At 45.4% G+C, this 18,595-nt stretch overlaps 1 protein-coding gene across 5 annotated transcripts in view; it reads right to left on the bottom strand.

The window, feature by feature from the left end:
* Nucleotides 1-18,595, bottom strand: part of LOC118517671 (mucin-22-like) — a 40,115-nt gene that overhangs the window by 5,521 nt on the left and 15,999 nt on the right. For 2 of the 5 annotated variants that reach the window (XM_036064054.1, XM_036064053.1), the window contains exons 4-7: nt 6,547-8,379; nt 5,465-5,557; nt 826-3,465; nt 7-183 (exon numbers count right to left, since the gene is read on the bottom strand). In XM_036064054.1, the coding sequence (XP_035919947.1) occupies nt 7-183; nt 826-3,465; nt 5,465-5,557; nt 6,547-8,379 (4,743 nt within the window). Of the gene's footprint in view, nt 1-6; nt 184-825; nt 3,466-5,464; nt 5,558-6,546; nt 8,380-8,577; nt 8,992-9,690; nt 9,808-17,184; nt 17,316-18,595 lie in introns of those variants that run through there. The other 3 variants (XM_036064052.1, XM_036064056.1, XM_036064055.1) reach the window with 3 other exon arrangements.

Below are 18,595 nucleotides of genomic sequence, written 5' to 3'. Positions count from 1 at the left end.
ACTTACAGTTGAACTTTCCATCGAAGAAACTTGTGTGGTAACCGGCCCCGTAAGTCCGTTCGTCCTGTTTGTTGGTTTAGCTTTGCCTCCAGCCAAACTGAAAACATTGTCCGACTTCACCTTCGCATCCAGCTGGTTCTCTTCGTTGTACTTGCGCAATATTTCGATAATAGTCGTCGTACCCTGTTGGTGGTAACGCAAAATGTATGTCAATTTTCGACTATACGCTAATGCACTTAATACACAGGCGAATGTGAGAGCAAACCATAGCTGGGAGTTACGTGCAAAAAGCGATAGTACTCACGAAGCCTCGTACTCTACAAATAAAGCGCAGCAGTAAAACAGTAAAGTCCATATCAAGAAGCAAGATCAAGAGCCACTCATAAAAAACAGGTGAGCAAGAAGGGACAGAGAGAGAGCGAGAGAGAGAGAGACAGAAGGAGAGCGCTTAGGAACATTTGTCAGCCACCAGTAAATTCATGCATGCAACATGGCTACACATGGCTTATCTGGCCATGCTGGGGAGATGTATCGGGAGTGTCGGGACATTTTTCCGACGCGAGAGGACTCTCCGGCATTTTTGGTTGTAAATTTTGGTGTATTTTTTTTTTTTAATACAGTCCGCCAAAACTACTTCTACAAAGACAACCATGTCCAGGCGGTGGAAGAACAATTGCGAAAGATACGCAAATTGTATTGCCAACTACTACTACTGTTAGATGCGGCCGGGATCGAGATTTAGATAGCAAGAAGGTATGGCAAGAATGGGAAACAGATCAACGCATTCTAGCAAATAAGGAGCAATCGGAATGAGCATTCAAGTACCGTGGGTTGGTTCATTGTGGTAGAAAAAGTGGTACTAGAAGGTAGATCGGTAGTAGTAGTAGAGGTAGTAGTAGTGGTAGTGGTACTATTGACAACCGGACTCTTCGCCGTGGTGCTGCTAATACTGGTGGTGCTTGGGACAGTTGGCTTGGTGAATGTGGTAGTGCTGATGGTGGTGCTACCCAAGGATCGTAATAGTGGCGGAAGTTCCGTGGTGCGATAGATGGCACTGTTGGGGTTGCGCAGCTCACGCGGATCGATGTTGGTCACTTCCACCGGGTGCTTGTGGCGCTTCACCTCGGGCACGATCGTACCGTTCGGGTAGCGTTTTGCCACCGTCCCGTTCGGAAAGATCCCATACACGATCCGCACGTTCTCCGTCGTCGTCTGTACATCCTCATCATCGTCCCCACCGATAACCCGCCGTATGACGGTATTGTTTGGCAGAATGCCGTACACGACGATCCCGCGCGATCGTTTCCTGTCCGGATGGGGTGTGCTCGCCACAGGACTAGCGGTGGTAGCAGTGGACGTGGTGGTGGTGGTAGTGGTGCTAGAGGACGTTACGGGAGTAGAGGACCTCGCCATCGGTTTGTCCCGAACGGTAGTGTCGGTGGTGCTCGACAGTGTCATAGTCGTGTACGAGGCAAGCGAAGTTCTATTGCGAGAGGGCGCCGGATCTTGGAAACCAATTGGCCGGACCGGTATGCGCATTTTGAATCTCGGTCGGTACGCGTCGGTGGTAGTTTCGAGAGATTTGGCAAAACCGAGCCGAGCCAGCAGATCGGAAACGGATGGGAAAGAGTGAAGTGTCTTACTTACGGTCATTGGTGGTGACGTAACGTATGCGGTGGAGCTCGTCTGATTCGAACCAGTGGTGGTTGTGGTGGTGGTGGTGGTAGATGTAGTGGTGGTGGAAGCGATTGGGGTGATGATGGGAGTGATGATGGATGGTGTACTACTACTGGTCGATGGGCGGCGTGGATCTACCACCGGAGCATTGCCGAGCTCGCCGGATGTGGAACTATGATTAGTGTAAGCAACTACGGTTGTCGAAGCAGTGTGGACGGATTCGGACGACGACGGTTCGGTTCCAATTTTGGCTAAATCGGTGGTGGTGATGGTGGTGGTACCATCCATAAGGTCGCTCACATCGGTTGCGGTGGTTTGTTCAGTGGTCGAGGAATGTGTTGGAAAGGTGGGTTTGTAGTAAGGAGTTGTGGTAAGGTGTTCCGAAAATGAGGTCGTGGTCGAAGCAGAAGCATCGTCTATTAGTAAGCCATCGTTATTTGAAGCGGTTACAATAAACACGGATTCAGCACGGTCTGCAGCGCTGGTTGTAGGGATGGTTGGCACAGTGGTAGTCATTTCCGGGAGGTCCCGTTCTTCGATCGCATTCGCGGTCGTGAGCAGTGGTGTGGTAGTAGTAGTAGTAGTCGGCGTCGATGTCGGTGTCGCTGTCACAGTCTCCATCGCTTCCGTTTCTGCTGCACGCACTAACGGTCTCTGTGTAATGGATAAAGGAACAACATCAGCATCAGCATCAGCAGCGGTACCCTTCAGCAGGACACGAGCGTCGAACGATGAGCCGGCGGGCACGGTGGGCGCAGTAGCAAGAAACGACTCACTAACCGTGCTGCCCACCAGCGATCGGTCCTCATCCTCCCAAGGGAACGCATCCGCGAGAATTCGGTTTTCGATATCGTTTTCCGCGCAGTGATCGCAGTTCGTTTCTGCTTCCAGCTCGGACGACCCGGGCGTCGCCTGTGTCGATGCGGTCTCTCCCGAACTTGCTAACGCGTGTTGCCTAATCGTCACGTTCCCCTCCGCGATCCGTGTGCTTGCAATGGTTAGATCGGTTTTATTTACATTCGGGTTATCGGTAGCTGGGGCCAGATAGCTGATAGCAGTATGTACAAACGTATCGCCCGCGCTCACAGGCGGTACGTCGGAAGCAAAGGCAGAACGGATGCCCACCATTTCCAGTACCTTGTCGTTGCTCTTGCTAGAAAGTAAAGACGATTCTGGTGATGGAGGAGGCGGAGTCGTAGTGGTGGTGGTGGTGGTGGTGGTAGTGGTAGTGGTAGTGGTGGTGGTTGTGGTAGAAGTTGAAGTGGTGCTTGTTGAAGATGCAGACGTAGAAGTGGGTGCATCGGTGCTGGAGGACAAAAATTGTAAACTTTCGGTAGGTTGCGAAAGGATCTCGGACAGTGCGCTGAATATGGACACGGTCACGGCGGACGGCACGTCCTGCACCCGATGGCCCGGTGTGTCGATGTCGATGTGGCTCTGCATCAAACCGGACGACACGGGAGCGATCTGTTTTTCGGTGCCCCCGCTCGACCGTTTCGCTCCGCCGATCGCTGCCGCCGACAGCTTGCGTTGGGCCTCCTCCAGCTGCAGCTCATTTTCGACGTAATCTTCCGCGTCTTCCCGATCGTACTGACGGTCGGTGGACTTGATCGCGACTCTACTACTGCCATCATCATCGGCACCGGCATCGTCATCGTCGTCGATATCGATTTCGTTAGCTAGTGCAGCGGTGGTGGAGTGGGAAGATAGGCTAGCGATGCGGCTTGGCAGTTTTGTGCTGGAGTTAGCGGGCTTTTGTATAATTTGACCATCGGGGATAACCTTTACCTGTAATTGAGGGATTACAGATGTATTTTTTAGGAGGTGAATGCAACAGAGCCAAACGTTGTCAAACGATAGCGAGATAGAAGAGCACAGTTACGCACTCTGTCTTTGTGATTACACCGTAACCGAAAAGGAGGAATTGGGGGAAAAAATGCATCCGTTACAATCGATGCACTATGGGAGAGGTAGAGATAGGTATATTAGTCTTTCATGTGAATCAGAAAAATTGAGTGGGGAATATAAGGTGGAGTAAGGAAAGCATTGGAGATCGCGGAGTTGATCGTTCCTGCTCTATCGGTTTCAGGAATCTTTGGGACTTCCGAGTTTGATCGGTTTCTTTTTCCAAACGCCGCAGCGATATGTAGTCAAACAGCAGTATTTGTGACGCCTCTTACCTGCAGGGTTCTACTGTACTTGTGTGTTACTAACGCTTTCTCTAAATAAGTCTTTAATGAATTCCGTAATGCTAATGCTACCCATACCACCTTTATTTACGGCTATACTGCTCATGCACATCATTTCTATCCAATCGTACTTATCATGCCACTACGTGTTAGTAACATCAATGATGAAATGAAAAAATCATGAAACCATCAATTGACAATGAATGTATCATCTGTCTTTGATCGAGCGATCTATGAAAAGTGTGCCGATGCGGACGAAAGGTAGTACAGCAGCGTGTGTTTTAAGTTGTACCAAAAGTTACGCACTGTTATCTGGATGATCGTTAAAGGGTTAATCTGCTGGAAGAGAATTTGAAAAATAAAATTCAATTAAACGCCGCTGGTATGAGACTGACGGTAAAGCTTTTGTGGCAAAACGGGTTTATTATGCTGGACAGTGAATTCAACCAAAAGCAGTTCAGTGCAACATCATGGCAACAAACAATATAAACACTCACGTAAAGCAAGTTCAATCGGTTGGCGGCGGTGTAAATAAACCTGTGTGTACTTGTGTTTTCTTCGAATTGTTGGTGAAAAAAGTAAAAGTGCTACACGCAAAATAATTCGTTTTTGATTCGATGCTTTGTGAAAATAGCTTATCAAAAATGGAGTTATGACTAATTACCACACCTGAAATAAATTAGCCATCAACAGCTAGAATACAACCCACATCAATCCTCCACCTTCGCGAGTATTTAATAAAAGGCCACTTGCATGAAGCATCTCTAATTAAAATCCCGGTTTTGTACATTTACGAGCCTTGAATGCATTTTTGTTTTATTTATGCTGTCGACCATTGATAATGATTATCGGTGAATCAGGATAGCGCATGGAACCTTCATCGGAAATCGGCATCAAAGCTCTTGCTATTAAAGTGTTTTTTTGTGGCCTCCCTGTTTGCGCTTGATTTGGCTGCAATGGCGATAGATCTACAGTTCCCGGTGTAGCCCAATCTGGTAGAATGGAAGAATGTATTTCTATTGCAGGCAGTAGCGATCCTTCATATCGAGTTCTAGCATCACTTCCACCGGCAGTGTCAAGCCTACTCCCAATCTGACACCCTACAACAAATGGCAAAATAAGTGAGTGGATGAGTGAAACGATCTTCACGCTGGACAAACAGTAATTCACCATTGTTGGACGGGGGGATGTGTACTGCATGATTCCGAAGCTTTTTACCATCACCAGCGGCCTATGAACGAGACACCACCAATAGTAGCCCAAAGGAAGCGTAGCATTTCCAACCAGAAGATCGTACGCGTGAAGGTGATACACAACCATTAATGCATTGCTCTACAACCTTAAGCCTATTTTCTATTCCCTAGAAGCATATGTTTTACATCAATACATCGCATAAAACTAAATGAAGAGCGCCATTATGGACACATATTTAATCATTATGTCTCCATTAGCGTGTTGCCGTTGTTTGACTATCTATTGCTGTTGGCGCCAGTTTTCGGCTGATCGTTCATGCAGCTCATCGTATAACAATTGTTGTGATGTAACTTAAGCTAAGGGAGAGAGTGTAGTAATTTCACCCTTCACAAACGCATACATACCGTGGAAAGCGTCGTGAACGTGGGAATTGTCGGCGTATATACAGCAGGTTTTTTATTGGACCGAATGGACGAATAAGATGAGAGCCGTTTCAACTGTAAGGATGACACAGATGGATTAACATTAATTGGATAGTATTGTAATTTTTGCTGAGCTGTTGTTATCAGAACGTTGATTACGTTGTGTTGCTACTTTAGCATTTAACTAGAAGCTAGTTTTAACGATTTTTCATTCGATGATCCTGTGTCCTAGCGATCCACTCCGCAGTCCAATGTGTTTGATAGCATGTATCATATATAGCGTTATCAGTTGGTTTGGAGAATCTATTTCACACTCCAATGAGGTTTTTTTTCTACTTTAGAAAAGTTAAAAATGGTGAACCACGTCCTGACGAAATCCGTTGCGAGTTTTGCTACATTCGGAGCACAACAAAGCAGCTTTCAGTGGACAGAATCTTTCCCCGCAACAGTGTTGAAGAATCATTCTCATGTTTCAAAAATTTACTAGAAAAACTGAAGCTTTAAAGTCTTGTAGAATTATCGTTGTGGCACCTGGATCCAGGGGCAGTCAGCACACCCAAATGCGCGGTGAAAAAAATCATGAAAATGATGGAAATTGTTACAAAAAACTCATCCTCATTATCCACCATAGTGATGGTCACAGTGGATCAGCGACAATACCAAATCGACAGAGTAGAATCAATTCAACCTGATCAATTCAAGATCAATCAATCTAAGATCAATTCAATCTTACACCACATTCTCGCCAAAATAGATTATCAGACTGCTAGAAGGTACCTGCGTACCTCCTCTTGGGTACCTGCTATCTCAACTTTAGCAACGAATTCATTGGACGAATGAAAATATACATGAATAAAAAGAACCAATAAATGCGTGTTTAATTCTTTCAATCACAATGGGTAATACTTGTTTGATGTAGAAATTAGATACAATCTTTAGAATACTTGAAAGAGTTCCTCTCAGTAAAATAGGGAATCACTGTTCTTCCGCACGCAGTTCCCTCGGTGACAATTCAGTGTGCCGACTAGAGATACGCACACCGATATAATTTACGTATTACTTACCCCGTTACTGGAACTACTTTTACTACCGGTTACTCTTGCCACCGGAGGTCTTGTAGTGGTAGGTAACGACACTTTACGTCCCACGTGCTTTACCGGTGCCTTTGTAAAGCTTTCGCTCGATCGTGTGGTAGAGGCTGTACTTTTGACTGGCGAACTCTTGGTAGATGTTGCCAGGTTTTGCTTTCTTCGCAGATATTCTACCGGGTTTGTGTATAGCAACGAGATTTGTTGAGGTCCCGCTTCAAGCTCATCCGCAGCAGTTTGAGTTACTTCACGCGAATTCCCTATATCGTTAACACGATCGTCCGCTGTCACTGTGCTCACGCTTCGTTCTGTGCTGTATCTTGACGCGCTTCTTTCCGGGCTCTTTCGCTGCGTCAGAGATCCTGCCCGCGGAGCAGGTGAAAATGGTTTCCGTGTCGTGGTGGTCGCCTCGGTGGTAGTCGAGGTAAGATAGCTCAAGGTGTTCTGTTTTCGCGTGTACGTTCGAACGGGTCGGGGCGTGATCAACTTCACCGTTGTCGTTGGTCCTGGCGTAGTCGTACTTAACACCCGAACAGCGCCACGGGATTGCTGACGGTCGACTGGATTTGCGACCCGCTTCCTTGCTTCGATCACACCCCGTCGGACACTTGGGCCGGTGGTCGGTTTGATCTCCTCAACCTCTGTCGAAGCTTTCGCCGCATTGCTAAATCTCTCCTTCGATGATTGTTCCTTTCGTTCGCTGTACCGTGCGCGTACGCTAAGCTGCCGTACGGACAAAAGCTGCTCGGCGGACGTTTCGGACGAGCTGCCGCTTTTGCTGCTGGAACGCACCGTTTGCAGAACGGTCTCAGAGGAGGTATTGTTCGTTTCGGAAAACTGCGAACTTCTAACCGTCTCTTCGCTGTATTTCGGTAACGCCACGGTGGTACGCTGCTGTTGAAATTTGTTTTCCCTTATGACGGGTCGCTTCGGTTGTTGCACGCGTCGAGCAGCACCATCTTGATTAGATTTGTTAGCAGTGACAGAGGGTTCCGCCGTTGATGGGACCGGCGTGCTGGCGACGGTTGCCGATTGGATTTTTCTACGCTCGGGCAGCTTCTTGGTAGCGGTTGTTTCCAAATTTTTCACGTACACTGTCTTCAATTTATCATCATTAAGCTGCGCTTTCAATAGCTGCTTAAACGGTTCGGGATAGTTTTCCTCCGAAGAGCCCTCATCGCGCCTGGCCGCTGCAGCAGCCGGGTTCGACCCTTTTGTTGCTCCGCGCAAGCTAAAACGCTGGGCCGGGGCTCTTAATTCTTCCCGCAGCACTTCATTCGAATGGTTCGGGCTTAAAGTTGTTAACGCATTGACTCGTTTCGTTTGTCCCCGCTCGCTTGCTACGTCGCTACTTGAAACGGTGGCTAGTGGTTCTGATTCCAAATTTCTGCTCTTGCCTCGACGTCTGGACGCAGGAAGGTTTTCCTTTGCTTGCTCTCCGCCACTATCAATACGTCTTTCGAACGCATTTTGTGCGATAATTTCAGACCGCAACGAGAAAGCACTGTTTTGCTTCGGGCGTGGATTCACACCAGCCGTGCGACTGGATGATCCCAGTACATCCACATTGTCGACACTGGTTGACGGTGTTGTGGATTCATCTCGAAAGCCACGTCTTCGCTCTTTGCCGGTGGCTTTCGTGAAAGATTCCACCGGTAGAGTGGTGGCTGTGGATGTTGGGCGCCTTCGAACAGAACGCGCTCTCGGTGCTGTCGCGGGTTCTTCGCCGGAAGATGACGATAATTCGCGTACATTCTGTGACTCAACGCTTTGGCTGCCCGATGTAAATCGGACGGATCCCCGGTAAGCCTAGTGGAGAAGAAAAAGGAGAAAACATATAATATTAGTACCTGGTACTGATGATTCAGCTACAATTTTGCATGACATTGTCAGAACTTGGTAGATCTTTGTGTGTGTGTGTGTGTGTGTGTGTGTGTGTGTGTGTGTGTGTGTGTGAATCGCTGTCGATCCCTTTTTCAATCATCATTAATTTCTACATCTTACTACCATAAATGGGCTGCACAACCGCAACATTTCTCTTCGCCATCTATCGGCTTTATCTTAACACACACGAACAGCCCATTGGCATTGAAAAGGAAAGTTTCCATTCATTGGACCGGGGATGCCTCCCCCGGATACCTGACACGGGGTTACGATGAAAAATGGTCAGATTGCAGAGTGATATAAAGCAGCAGCAGGAAGCAATGTTAGCGTACCCTGGGCGGCCACGTAGCGTTTTTTACCACCACGCACTTGCACATGCCCAGCGACACACGTGCTGCTCGTTTGTGCAATCGTTTTGCATCGCTGCACCTGCATAACCGAATAGACGAGACTAAACCGAGCGGACGGACGGACAATCGTACGATTGAATGACCGAACTATGCAAACGAACGATGCAATAACCGAGCGAGTGCATTCACTGCTTGCTTGCTGCCTGTGCATTTATCTTTTACCTCCTAAACATGTTGGCCACGTGTCGTATTCCTACGAGGCGTCGTAAGTATTACCACCATTGGCACCACTTTCATACGATCAATGCAAGCAGGCCGCTGGCCGTGGTAAGCGGCTAGGGATTGTGGTTGGCCGTACTGAAATCAGTGCACAAAACTTATTCGAGCTATCAGATGTACTGTTTGCGGTTAAATGTGATTCGCACGAGTGTGCTTGGGATGCTGGTTCGAATTAGCAGACTTTGAAAGTCTTTGATATTATAAATAAGAAACCAATAAAAGTTTAAACTAATTTGAAGAAAAAAAAACGTAATCGGAAAGACAGAGCTTCCGGCTCCTGTAACAGAGGCCTCCGAGTTATCCGAGTGCCAACTCAGAGCTGTGGCTGGCAACTTAATTGTAACACTGCAACAAACTACTCTCAGCCGTATTCGCTCACTTTTAATAACAACCTAACTTGTGGCAAAACAATAATTTTGTAAAACCCTCGAACAGGTCAAACCGAGCACCATACAGACATCAAAACACACATCAGGCGATTGTGGTTGGTTTCGGATGTCGATGGTTTAATTTCAATTTCACCCCAACCAAACAACGCTTCCACCAACGTTGTGCCTTTCCAACTCGAAACGGTAACTCTTTGCAGACAAAGATAGGTCCCTTTTACCAATGGCATCATCCCGACGATGAACCAATGTTGCAGTACAATCACCGACGACGATGACGACGACGCATCCAGTCCAGTGCGCTCATCTTTCTTCAAGTGGCCCCTTCAAAGTGAGCGGGATTTAGCACCAGCACCGGTAATACCCTATGGTCATCCTACCCTTCTGTCGCTCTCTCTCGCTCTTGATGGTTGATGGTTCCGAGTACGAAAATGCTAATTGGAAAGCATAATCTGCCGCTTCTTACCAGCTCCCGCCAGCCAGCTCTGTACCACCGTGGTCGACGTTATTTCCGACGATACTTGGAGGTTGGTTTTGATGGTCAGTATTGTAAGGAAAATGTTGCTTACTGGCGGCTCCTTTGCACATACATACATGTGGCTCGTTCCTGGTTTAAACCAGGACCTGCTGAGGGAAAGGTCCGTGTATCACAGCTGCCGTTAAGCATGGGTTTTGCTAAAGGAAAACAATCATGGTTTCCTACTCATTAGTGGTCAAGCCAGGAAAATGCTGGGATGGCCAGGGCCGACCGATGGAAAAAAGAATGATTTAATACGGCAAGTACAAATAACAGATTACGGATGCTTCCATTGGCGCTTGTCCATTGATCCTTCTCAGACCGTGCATTGATGATATTCCAACGGTCGATTATTAATATTTCTTGCTGTTGGAAGCAATGAGCGTTCGCAAAACCCTTGCATATTATTATGGTCGAGTTGAAGGGTTTTTTTTTCTAGCCAAGATTACACAATCAGTTGAAAATAACCATTTTGCCACACAAACCGAAGGAAATGAGATCAAAAGACGGGTCCGTTTTATCATAGAGGTGACCGGCAGTTTTCGCAAAATTATAGGTTCGCAACTAAGTTACGGCCCGTTTTTAAATCGATGGGGTCAGCAAACAAAAGTACTCTGTCATAACTGTATTATCTGTATATCTGTGTTTTAGTTGTTGCAAATTATACATATTTTTGATAACTATGCATCATTCACGGGGTTTGTTCCTTTTATTTGATAAGTAATTAAATGTTTACGGAGCTGCTGCTCTTAGCGAAGTAAACAGTATCAGAAGTGATTTCGACGCCTTCGAAGTGGCAATTTTAACATTGAGGACGCTGAATTGACTACTTTAGTTGAAGGTGATCGCACCTTACCACATGATGAGCGTGATTCGATGGTAGGAGTGACCAAAAATGATATGGATCATCTTCGAATATCAAACGCCAAACGTGCAAAAAAAACTACCACCACTGGTACCCCCTTGGACGCTTCCACTACTCTCCTCAATACCCTTCCCGTCGATACTCCCGGAATTGTTGTAACAAGTTGAGAAATTTCAAAGTGCTCTGAACAACTCTTTCTCCTAGGTCCACATACATTGCTTCAGCGGCACAATAGGAAGGGATTCCAATACTATATTCTCACGGCAGGTAAGAAGTGGATCCTTTTCAGCAAACCTAAGCAAACCTACCTAACTTTTCCGCAACTTCATTACCTTGGCCAAACATGCATAGCTCAAAGCTTTTTCTGAGTAACTGGTGGGACCAAACCTGTGTAGTTTATTACGAGCGGCTTAACCCAGACGAAAACATCACAGGGGAATATTCTCGAACGCAATTTATGAGGTAGAGCAGATTGAACAGGGATATGACAAGGTGACGCAGCAGCATGCTAGTCTGTTGCACAAATCTCAATTCAAATTAAGCGATCCAGAATTGGATCTAGAACGAATCCGTGGCTTGGCGGAAAGTAATAACAATGGGACGTAATAGAGGGTTCCGATCCATTCAATGACTTAGGGATGTGACGTTCAGCTAGTTATGGAACTGAATTACTTTTATCTCGTTGATGGATTTACGATTCATTTTTTAATTTGAATTCAATAAAATGGACTTATGATAAATTAGGCTATTCTAATAGATAAATATTAGTATTTAATGTAATGTAATGTATTGTATAAATATTATAAATAAATTGTGGAAAATTGCAATCATACACAATCGCATTCAGTTAGAAGCATTTGGCTACACTATTTACAGGAATGCATTTTGCATTTGGCTAATTCACAGCTTCCTGCTGTAAAATTAAAGAAGTTAATTAACGCTTAAATTTCCCACAAATTTCCTCATAAAACCAGCGCGATTGTACGTGCGTGGCAGACTGTGGTAATGTAAATTAACTAAATTTTGATATTTTTTTTCCTATGACAAGATTGAAACAAACGCGCCGCAGAAATTCCAAAGCTTATTTCATTCCGTGTAATGGCGACAATCTACAATGGGTCTAGAATATTCCACTATCAAGTTGAAACATTCCATCAAGTGAAAAAATCTAAAATTTGAATCCATATAAACTGTAAAACTGTAAAAGGTCATTAGTTCGTTTGTTGACATGATAATGCCCTATCCTTCACGTTCAAATGAATTTAACGAGCAAACTTTTTCGGAAAGTCCCATTATATGGACCCTGTACATGTATATAAATGTTTCATAGCAGTATAAAACTAATACACTACCCATACATATCGGATTTTAAAATTCTTGTAATAAAAGTTACAACAAGTTTTTTTTTCAACTACAACAGGTCTCTACCAGGTACAGTAAATACACTCCATAATCGTTTACAGGTCTCTCCACATTTTCTGCTAAGCCTGAATGCTTGAATAACTGCTGTAAATTTTATTGAATCGCCCACGGCAACGATCCCTGTACCTACACCCTGGGACTACATTTTTGAAGCACCCTGAAAAACAAAAATTGTAAACCCCCGCTGGACAAATCATCATACAGGTACAATTGCCATGCGACTACAACCTGCCTAATGTTCTCCTAATGTTGCTACTATAACTCTCATTTTTGGAAGGTTAGACGGAATCGTTGGCGAATTTGTTGCCGCATTGCCCCGGCCTGGCTGTGTCTAACTGTGTATTTGGTGCTGTTGTAAAGAGATTGGAAGGGAAAAACAGGGTACTTCACTTAACGCGGAAGCAGCGCCTTTGGCATGCAGCAGCAACCATTAATTCTCCATTTTTCCCTGTTCGTCACAGTTTCACCCTATTAATGCCGCGTAACCGTTAGGCAGGTATCTGCCCCTGCCTTAATCGAGCGATCGGTCCAAAGGGGTATACTTTGCTAGTAATAATATGGCTCAAGCTCGTCGCACGGGTAAAGAATCTAAGGTTACAGCCAATGCAAGGTGTAATGGATTTCCTCACACGCCGTGTGGTGATTTACCTGTTTGGTCCATAGATCATGGTTTGCGTCTGACGATCGGGACAGGCAAAACTACGTAAATGTTTTGCTATTGTAACCGATAGTTGCTATACAAAACTATACAAAGCTTCCCCGAAAGCTTTCAACCACACACGGACGTCTGTTTATCACTGTGGCCAGTGTCTCTGAGTGATTTATGTCCCACTGCGGTTTTTGGATGAGTTTGGGTAAGCTGGTAAGGTGGACGCTATCGAGAGCATATATTTCATTCTATATTTTCCATAAACCCCTCAACCACGCTGCCAATATACTACGATGAAGAAATTCTGAAGACGAAAGCTTTCTCTTTTGACGACTTGGACCCCCACCGACGGCTTTGATTAATCGCCTGTGCGATTTCTCACAGCCTGTGCATTGTGTAAAGCGTAGGGAAAACACCGTTGGAAAAGCAACGCGCCAATACTAGTGAAACTGCCCAAATTTTGTACCGTTCCCCCAAAATTTGCCGCAACTGGCGAAACATTTCGACACACCAACACCATCACCACCATGGCCAGGTAGCCATGCTATTACATCGTCAGAGTCGATTAGTTTGGCCGGTAGTGTGGCTGGTGCTTTTTTGTCTGTGCGTTGTTTTCTTCTCGATTTTTTCGGGGCATTGCATAAAAGAAGAAAGTCCCAGGTATCTATCTTTTCATGGCCATCAATCGTCAACAGTGTGTAGTGGCTCAAAACGCAACAGCAAACAACAACAAAAAAATAGTGTCCGAAAGCGAATTGTTTGGGCAACACGGTGGTTTTGCTAGTCCAACCGGCGTGTGAATATGTGCACTCCCGCCTTGTGGTGCCGACCATACGCTGGAAAATATCTTTTACAAATCCAACAAAAACATAGCCACGTGTCGGAAGTCTAGATGAAAAAGTTCCGGAGCGGAAATAAACTCAATATTTGCTTGCCGGCTATCGAGCAATGTGTTATCTTTTAAAACGGTTAGCCGCAGTTGGTACGGGAACTCGCCGATGGGTTGCGGGAAGGGCAATATCGCAGGCGGCTCCGCGATCCAGGCGAAAGTTTGGTCTTTGTTGATTGGAACAATCGTGAACGAAATGATAATGAGGCTGCATTGGCTTTAAAAACGCGGTCTCGTTAAGTTAGAAAACAAGATAGTTGAGCGTTCCCGTTCGTTTCTCTTTCGCTCGCTTTCTGTCTCGCTCGTAATGCATTTAATGCTGGATTGTATTCGCTGGCAGTTGTCACTACAAACATAGATGTGACTATTTATGATAATTGCCTTGGATTAAATATTGCTGAGCAAGTAGATTTCTAAGCATAATTATTCGTTGGGAAATCATTTCCTTCTCTTTTGCTCTCGAAATTCGACAACCCTTGAAGCTGGTTGTTCGGTCGCCCATCGAAGAACGGATCGTTCAGTCGGTTAGCAAAGAACTAGTAGTTTGTTGGTAGATCCAGTCGTTTATTTTCCTAAGAGTGCGTTCGTTTGTTGTAAATTTTGCTATCCATTTATAATCGGGCATCCATCCATCGTACATTTGTTAAGTTCTGTCCCGTCAGGGTTGTGTGCATTTATATGAGGAGTGAATGATATTGCGTGTACATAAAAAGTGTTGGGAACCTGTGAATGCTGCGCTTCATGTGCCACTCACAAGTGACAGTCGATGGTCACCTTGATGACGTGAGCACCAGGACACAGGTAGCCCATAAGTGTCGGACTTCTCCCTCGACCGGCAACTAGGACGTATCGAATCCGTTAACGGTATTTTATCTGTTCGTATTTTAAGTCAACTTATTGTAATTTTTGAGTATAAATCGAATGTGAGTTACACAGAATACAAAACAAGGATAATAATTTCACTTGAACCAATCAGAAGAAAATTTGAGTCGTCCGTCTAGCTTGCTCTGGCGTGTAGGCTTAGAACTTTGTATGTAACTTATTACCAATATTATTTACTATTGTTTACTATTTTTTTGTGACGCATGAGTTTAATAAAAATATATTCTAAGCTTAAACATCGGATAAGGAAGAGGAATCACAGGGATACAAGAATCAAATAGATGGTATGAATCATTGAAGGACGCAAGCATGCTTACGAGCAGGAAAAGGTCATATTGGCCATGGCATATACTACGAGAAGGGATAAAAAGAGGAAATTGGTCCCGTAGACGTCTGGAAGGAATATACAAAGGAATAAAGGATAAAAGCAAACGACCGTCAAGGTCAGATAAGAGGAGACGAGTGATTAAATAGGAACGAATATGAGCGTATCGCGTTCTAATCGATTCAAGGTCAAGAAGTCGATTGCGCTGGCCTCACGATCTTCACGATCCTTTCCGCTACGCTGCCTGGTTGACTGGTGATCTTGAGTACATAAGCGTGTTCCAATGTAATACAATCCACAGCAGCAGTACTACGATTTGAGACATAGAGGGTAACGATTTTCAGAGGACAGACTTCATTTACTTTATTGAACATGCTAACATGTAATCGTTGAAAGACAGTTTTCATTCTAGCCAGACCTCGATTCTTACAAAGAAGTCGGAGAGAGAGTCCTCCACACTGACTCTGTAACTCCTACCGTAAGGTGACTGTTCGAACCAATAAAGCGGTGTATCTCTTAAGCCAAAATTAGCTAATTTCATGACCATTTAATTTGTAGTAATACATTCGAATGCTACCTTGAAATCAGAGAATACGGCGTCCATTTGAGAGCCGGCAGCCATTTTACAGAAAACAGAAGAGACAAGCTCTACTCCCGAGCCCTTCGTACCAATGATCGGATTTTGCAATTCGACATCTAGTTGGATTGGTCCGAGGATTTGGGAAAATTGGGAATATCTGCCTAACAAAAAAAAAACTCCAGGACGAAACCAGAAACCGTGTTGGCCGGAAAACTTAAAAAAAACTTCCGGCCATGCATAAGCCGAGGCTCCAAAAACCGAAATCATAGAAATTGTTCAAGTATGTAATATATAAGAGTCTTTTTTCTGAAGCTCGACACTTCCAATAAGCTCATCTAAAAATGATGCACAACACTAACACATATCCACGCCGGGTGAATTGCCAACCCCGTCTGACTCACTGCCTGACTGACTGGGACTGGTTGACTGTACGCCGCGCGCGGATAAAGCTAATGCACCGATATTTTATGCAACCTGGCCCAAGTTGCACTACCGATGCAACTGTCGCGCTGGATGAAAATGAAAGTACTGGTGTAATCAGCAAATCCAGTGCAGCACACACAGAGCACGCCAATGCTGGCCGATCAAAACTGGTTCCGCAACTATTACATTCGCCCTACGATGAAACAGTGAAAAGCCGACAAAAAGCTGGCCGTTCAGTAGCAACACCAGCAGCAAAAAATACATAGGGTACTGATTGCAATACTCGATTAACAGCTCTAAAACTTGGGCACGCAGCAACAAAAATAAAAAATAACCCCCCAGAGGAACATCAGAATAACTCCATCCACCGCGTATGGTCTTCGGTGCAAACGGGGGCCTGATTTTTTTCACGCACGCCGTTGGCAAATGCGCACAGAGACACATTCGCCAGTGTCATGTTGCATGTTTTTAGTCATAGGCTCGGCTAAAAATCACCCGACCGAAACTGAAATCAGACGACAAACAATGCGACAAGGAAGCGAGAATGGAAGACAACAACACAGCTACAACACAAAAAATACACACAGGCGTCATGTCACCCTTGCACCCGAAATCTCTACCGAGAACTTATAACTGCAACGGCGCCAGAACGGTGCGATCCGGAACAAAAGCCGAAACATTGCGGCTACGCGGCGTTTCGCTAAGCCGGGATCATGTTTATTATTACTGACGGGTTTGCACCCGCCTCGAGGACTCGGGCACTGCACAAATCCGCCACTGCGACAAAACACCAGCCTTGCAACAGCCGGCGCAGCAACAGATCGCAAGAAATCCATCGCAAAAGGGTCAGGGCAGAATAATTTGGGCTTGAAACAATAGCGGGAACAAAAAATCCACCCAAAACTAAAGTGTTATTTGTAAAGCATTAATAAAGAGCCTATAAAAATTTTCACCACAACACACACACACACAGAAGAAGGAAAAACATTTCCTATCCAACTTTGAATGAATGCTGCGTAACCTGAAAGCTCGCAAGAGCTTCAGGAGCAGTTATTTTTAAAACACGTAAAACAACGGCGGCTCTACTTTTGTCCACGAGGCTTTACTCTGGTGCAACTGCTGTTTGCACTTTCCAATATGTGTAATCCAAGTTTCTGGGAAACCTTTTTGTTGCTGCCTTTCCTTTTGGGCCCGGTCGGCCGGCTACGACTGCTGCTGCTGGTGCTGAAGTTCGAAGGACGTTTCGCAGACCTTCCCCACAGCATCCGGACGGCCGACGACAGTGTTTGTGCTCTGGTTTCAGTTCGTTTGTTGACCCGACCGTTTTTCTTGTGCACCGAGGCCCAGCATGATTTTTTATACATTCACACACACAAACACATCCACACCCGTACGACCGCCAATGTGACCCACCACCACCCTCTAGTACCGACGTTGATGTACGACCATTTAGCGGTATTCCATCCAACATAAACCAGTTTATCAGTTCAACTCTGTTACATAAGCTCAAGCACTGCGGTAAAACCAGGCTTAAGCGACGCAGCAGAAGGACGAAGAAAGGAACCAACAACAAGAGAAAAGGAAGGAAAAAAACGCGCTCGCGTCGGAAAAGTCGTACCAGTATCCGAATGGGTCCACGGCCCCACCGTATTGACCAACCGAGCTGCATTAATTGAGGGCAAGACTGGCTCGCTGGCAGGCTAGCTGGTATATGTATGGGATGTGCTTCCTTCTAAAGTTGCACGAGAACCAGCCGGACAAGACGAGTGGCTCCTCGTGCAGGGGGCGCGGTAGGTCCATCATGGTCCACTTTTATTTAGTTTTATTTCCGTCCATTAATTTTCGCACTTTTTTCCTGTCGAACGGCCGCGACCAGTACACCCTGGTACGCCACGTTCGCAAGCGTCGTTTCTGTGCCGTTGCTGTTCGCTTTAACGCTGTAAGCAAGCAGTGATAACGAAACGAAATGTGGCCCACATCTTGATGTACTAAAACTGGCGGGCAATGGTGATGTTTTGTTATGTATAAAATAATATTCGTTTTTTTCCTTATTTTTTTTTTTGCTTCCATTGGCCATTGGTCTTAATTGGTGTTGGAATAGAATAAATGAAAGCAAGTGAAAAATCAAAAAACAGTGACCCGGGGTAGAAGCAAAAAACACGTTCGCCTCCCTGCTGCTAATACAAAGCGCAATCGAGAGTAAATGTTACGCGGCCCGTGTCTGCGTTCCTCCGTGTTCTGCCGGGGTGGCTGTGTTTGCTGATCGCCCGGCACAATTAGGACTGCGTCGAAAAGCGGATTATCCCATATTATAAATTAACAAATAAATCCTCATTGCAAGCAACCAGGCCAATGCCAGCCCAGCTCAGGAACGGATGGTGCGGTGGACGGCTAAGCTTTCAAGCAATGAAACATTTGAAATTATCCACTTTCGCGTGAAAAATGGCTGCGCCAACAGTTTCGTCATTTTTATTCATTCCTGTGTAAAGACGTGGTAACGGTTAGTATCAAATTGTATAATATTTTAAATGCAATACTCAACATTCAGTGTAAAAAGAAGGTCCTTATTTGTTG

The sequence above is a fragment of the Anopheles stephensi genome, chromosome 2, assembly GCF_013141755.1.
Source record: "Anopheles stephensi strain Indian chromosome 2, UCI_ANSTEP_V1.0, whole genome shotgun sequence".
Classification (NCBI taxonomy): Eukaryota; Metazoa; Arthropoda; class Insecta; order Diptera; family Culicidae; genus Anopheles; species Anopheles stephensi.
Note: the sequence above shows the minus strand (reverse complement) of the source record. Positions and strands in the feature narration are given on the sequence as shown.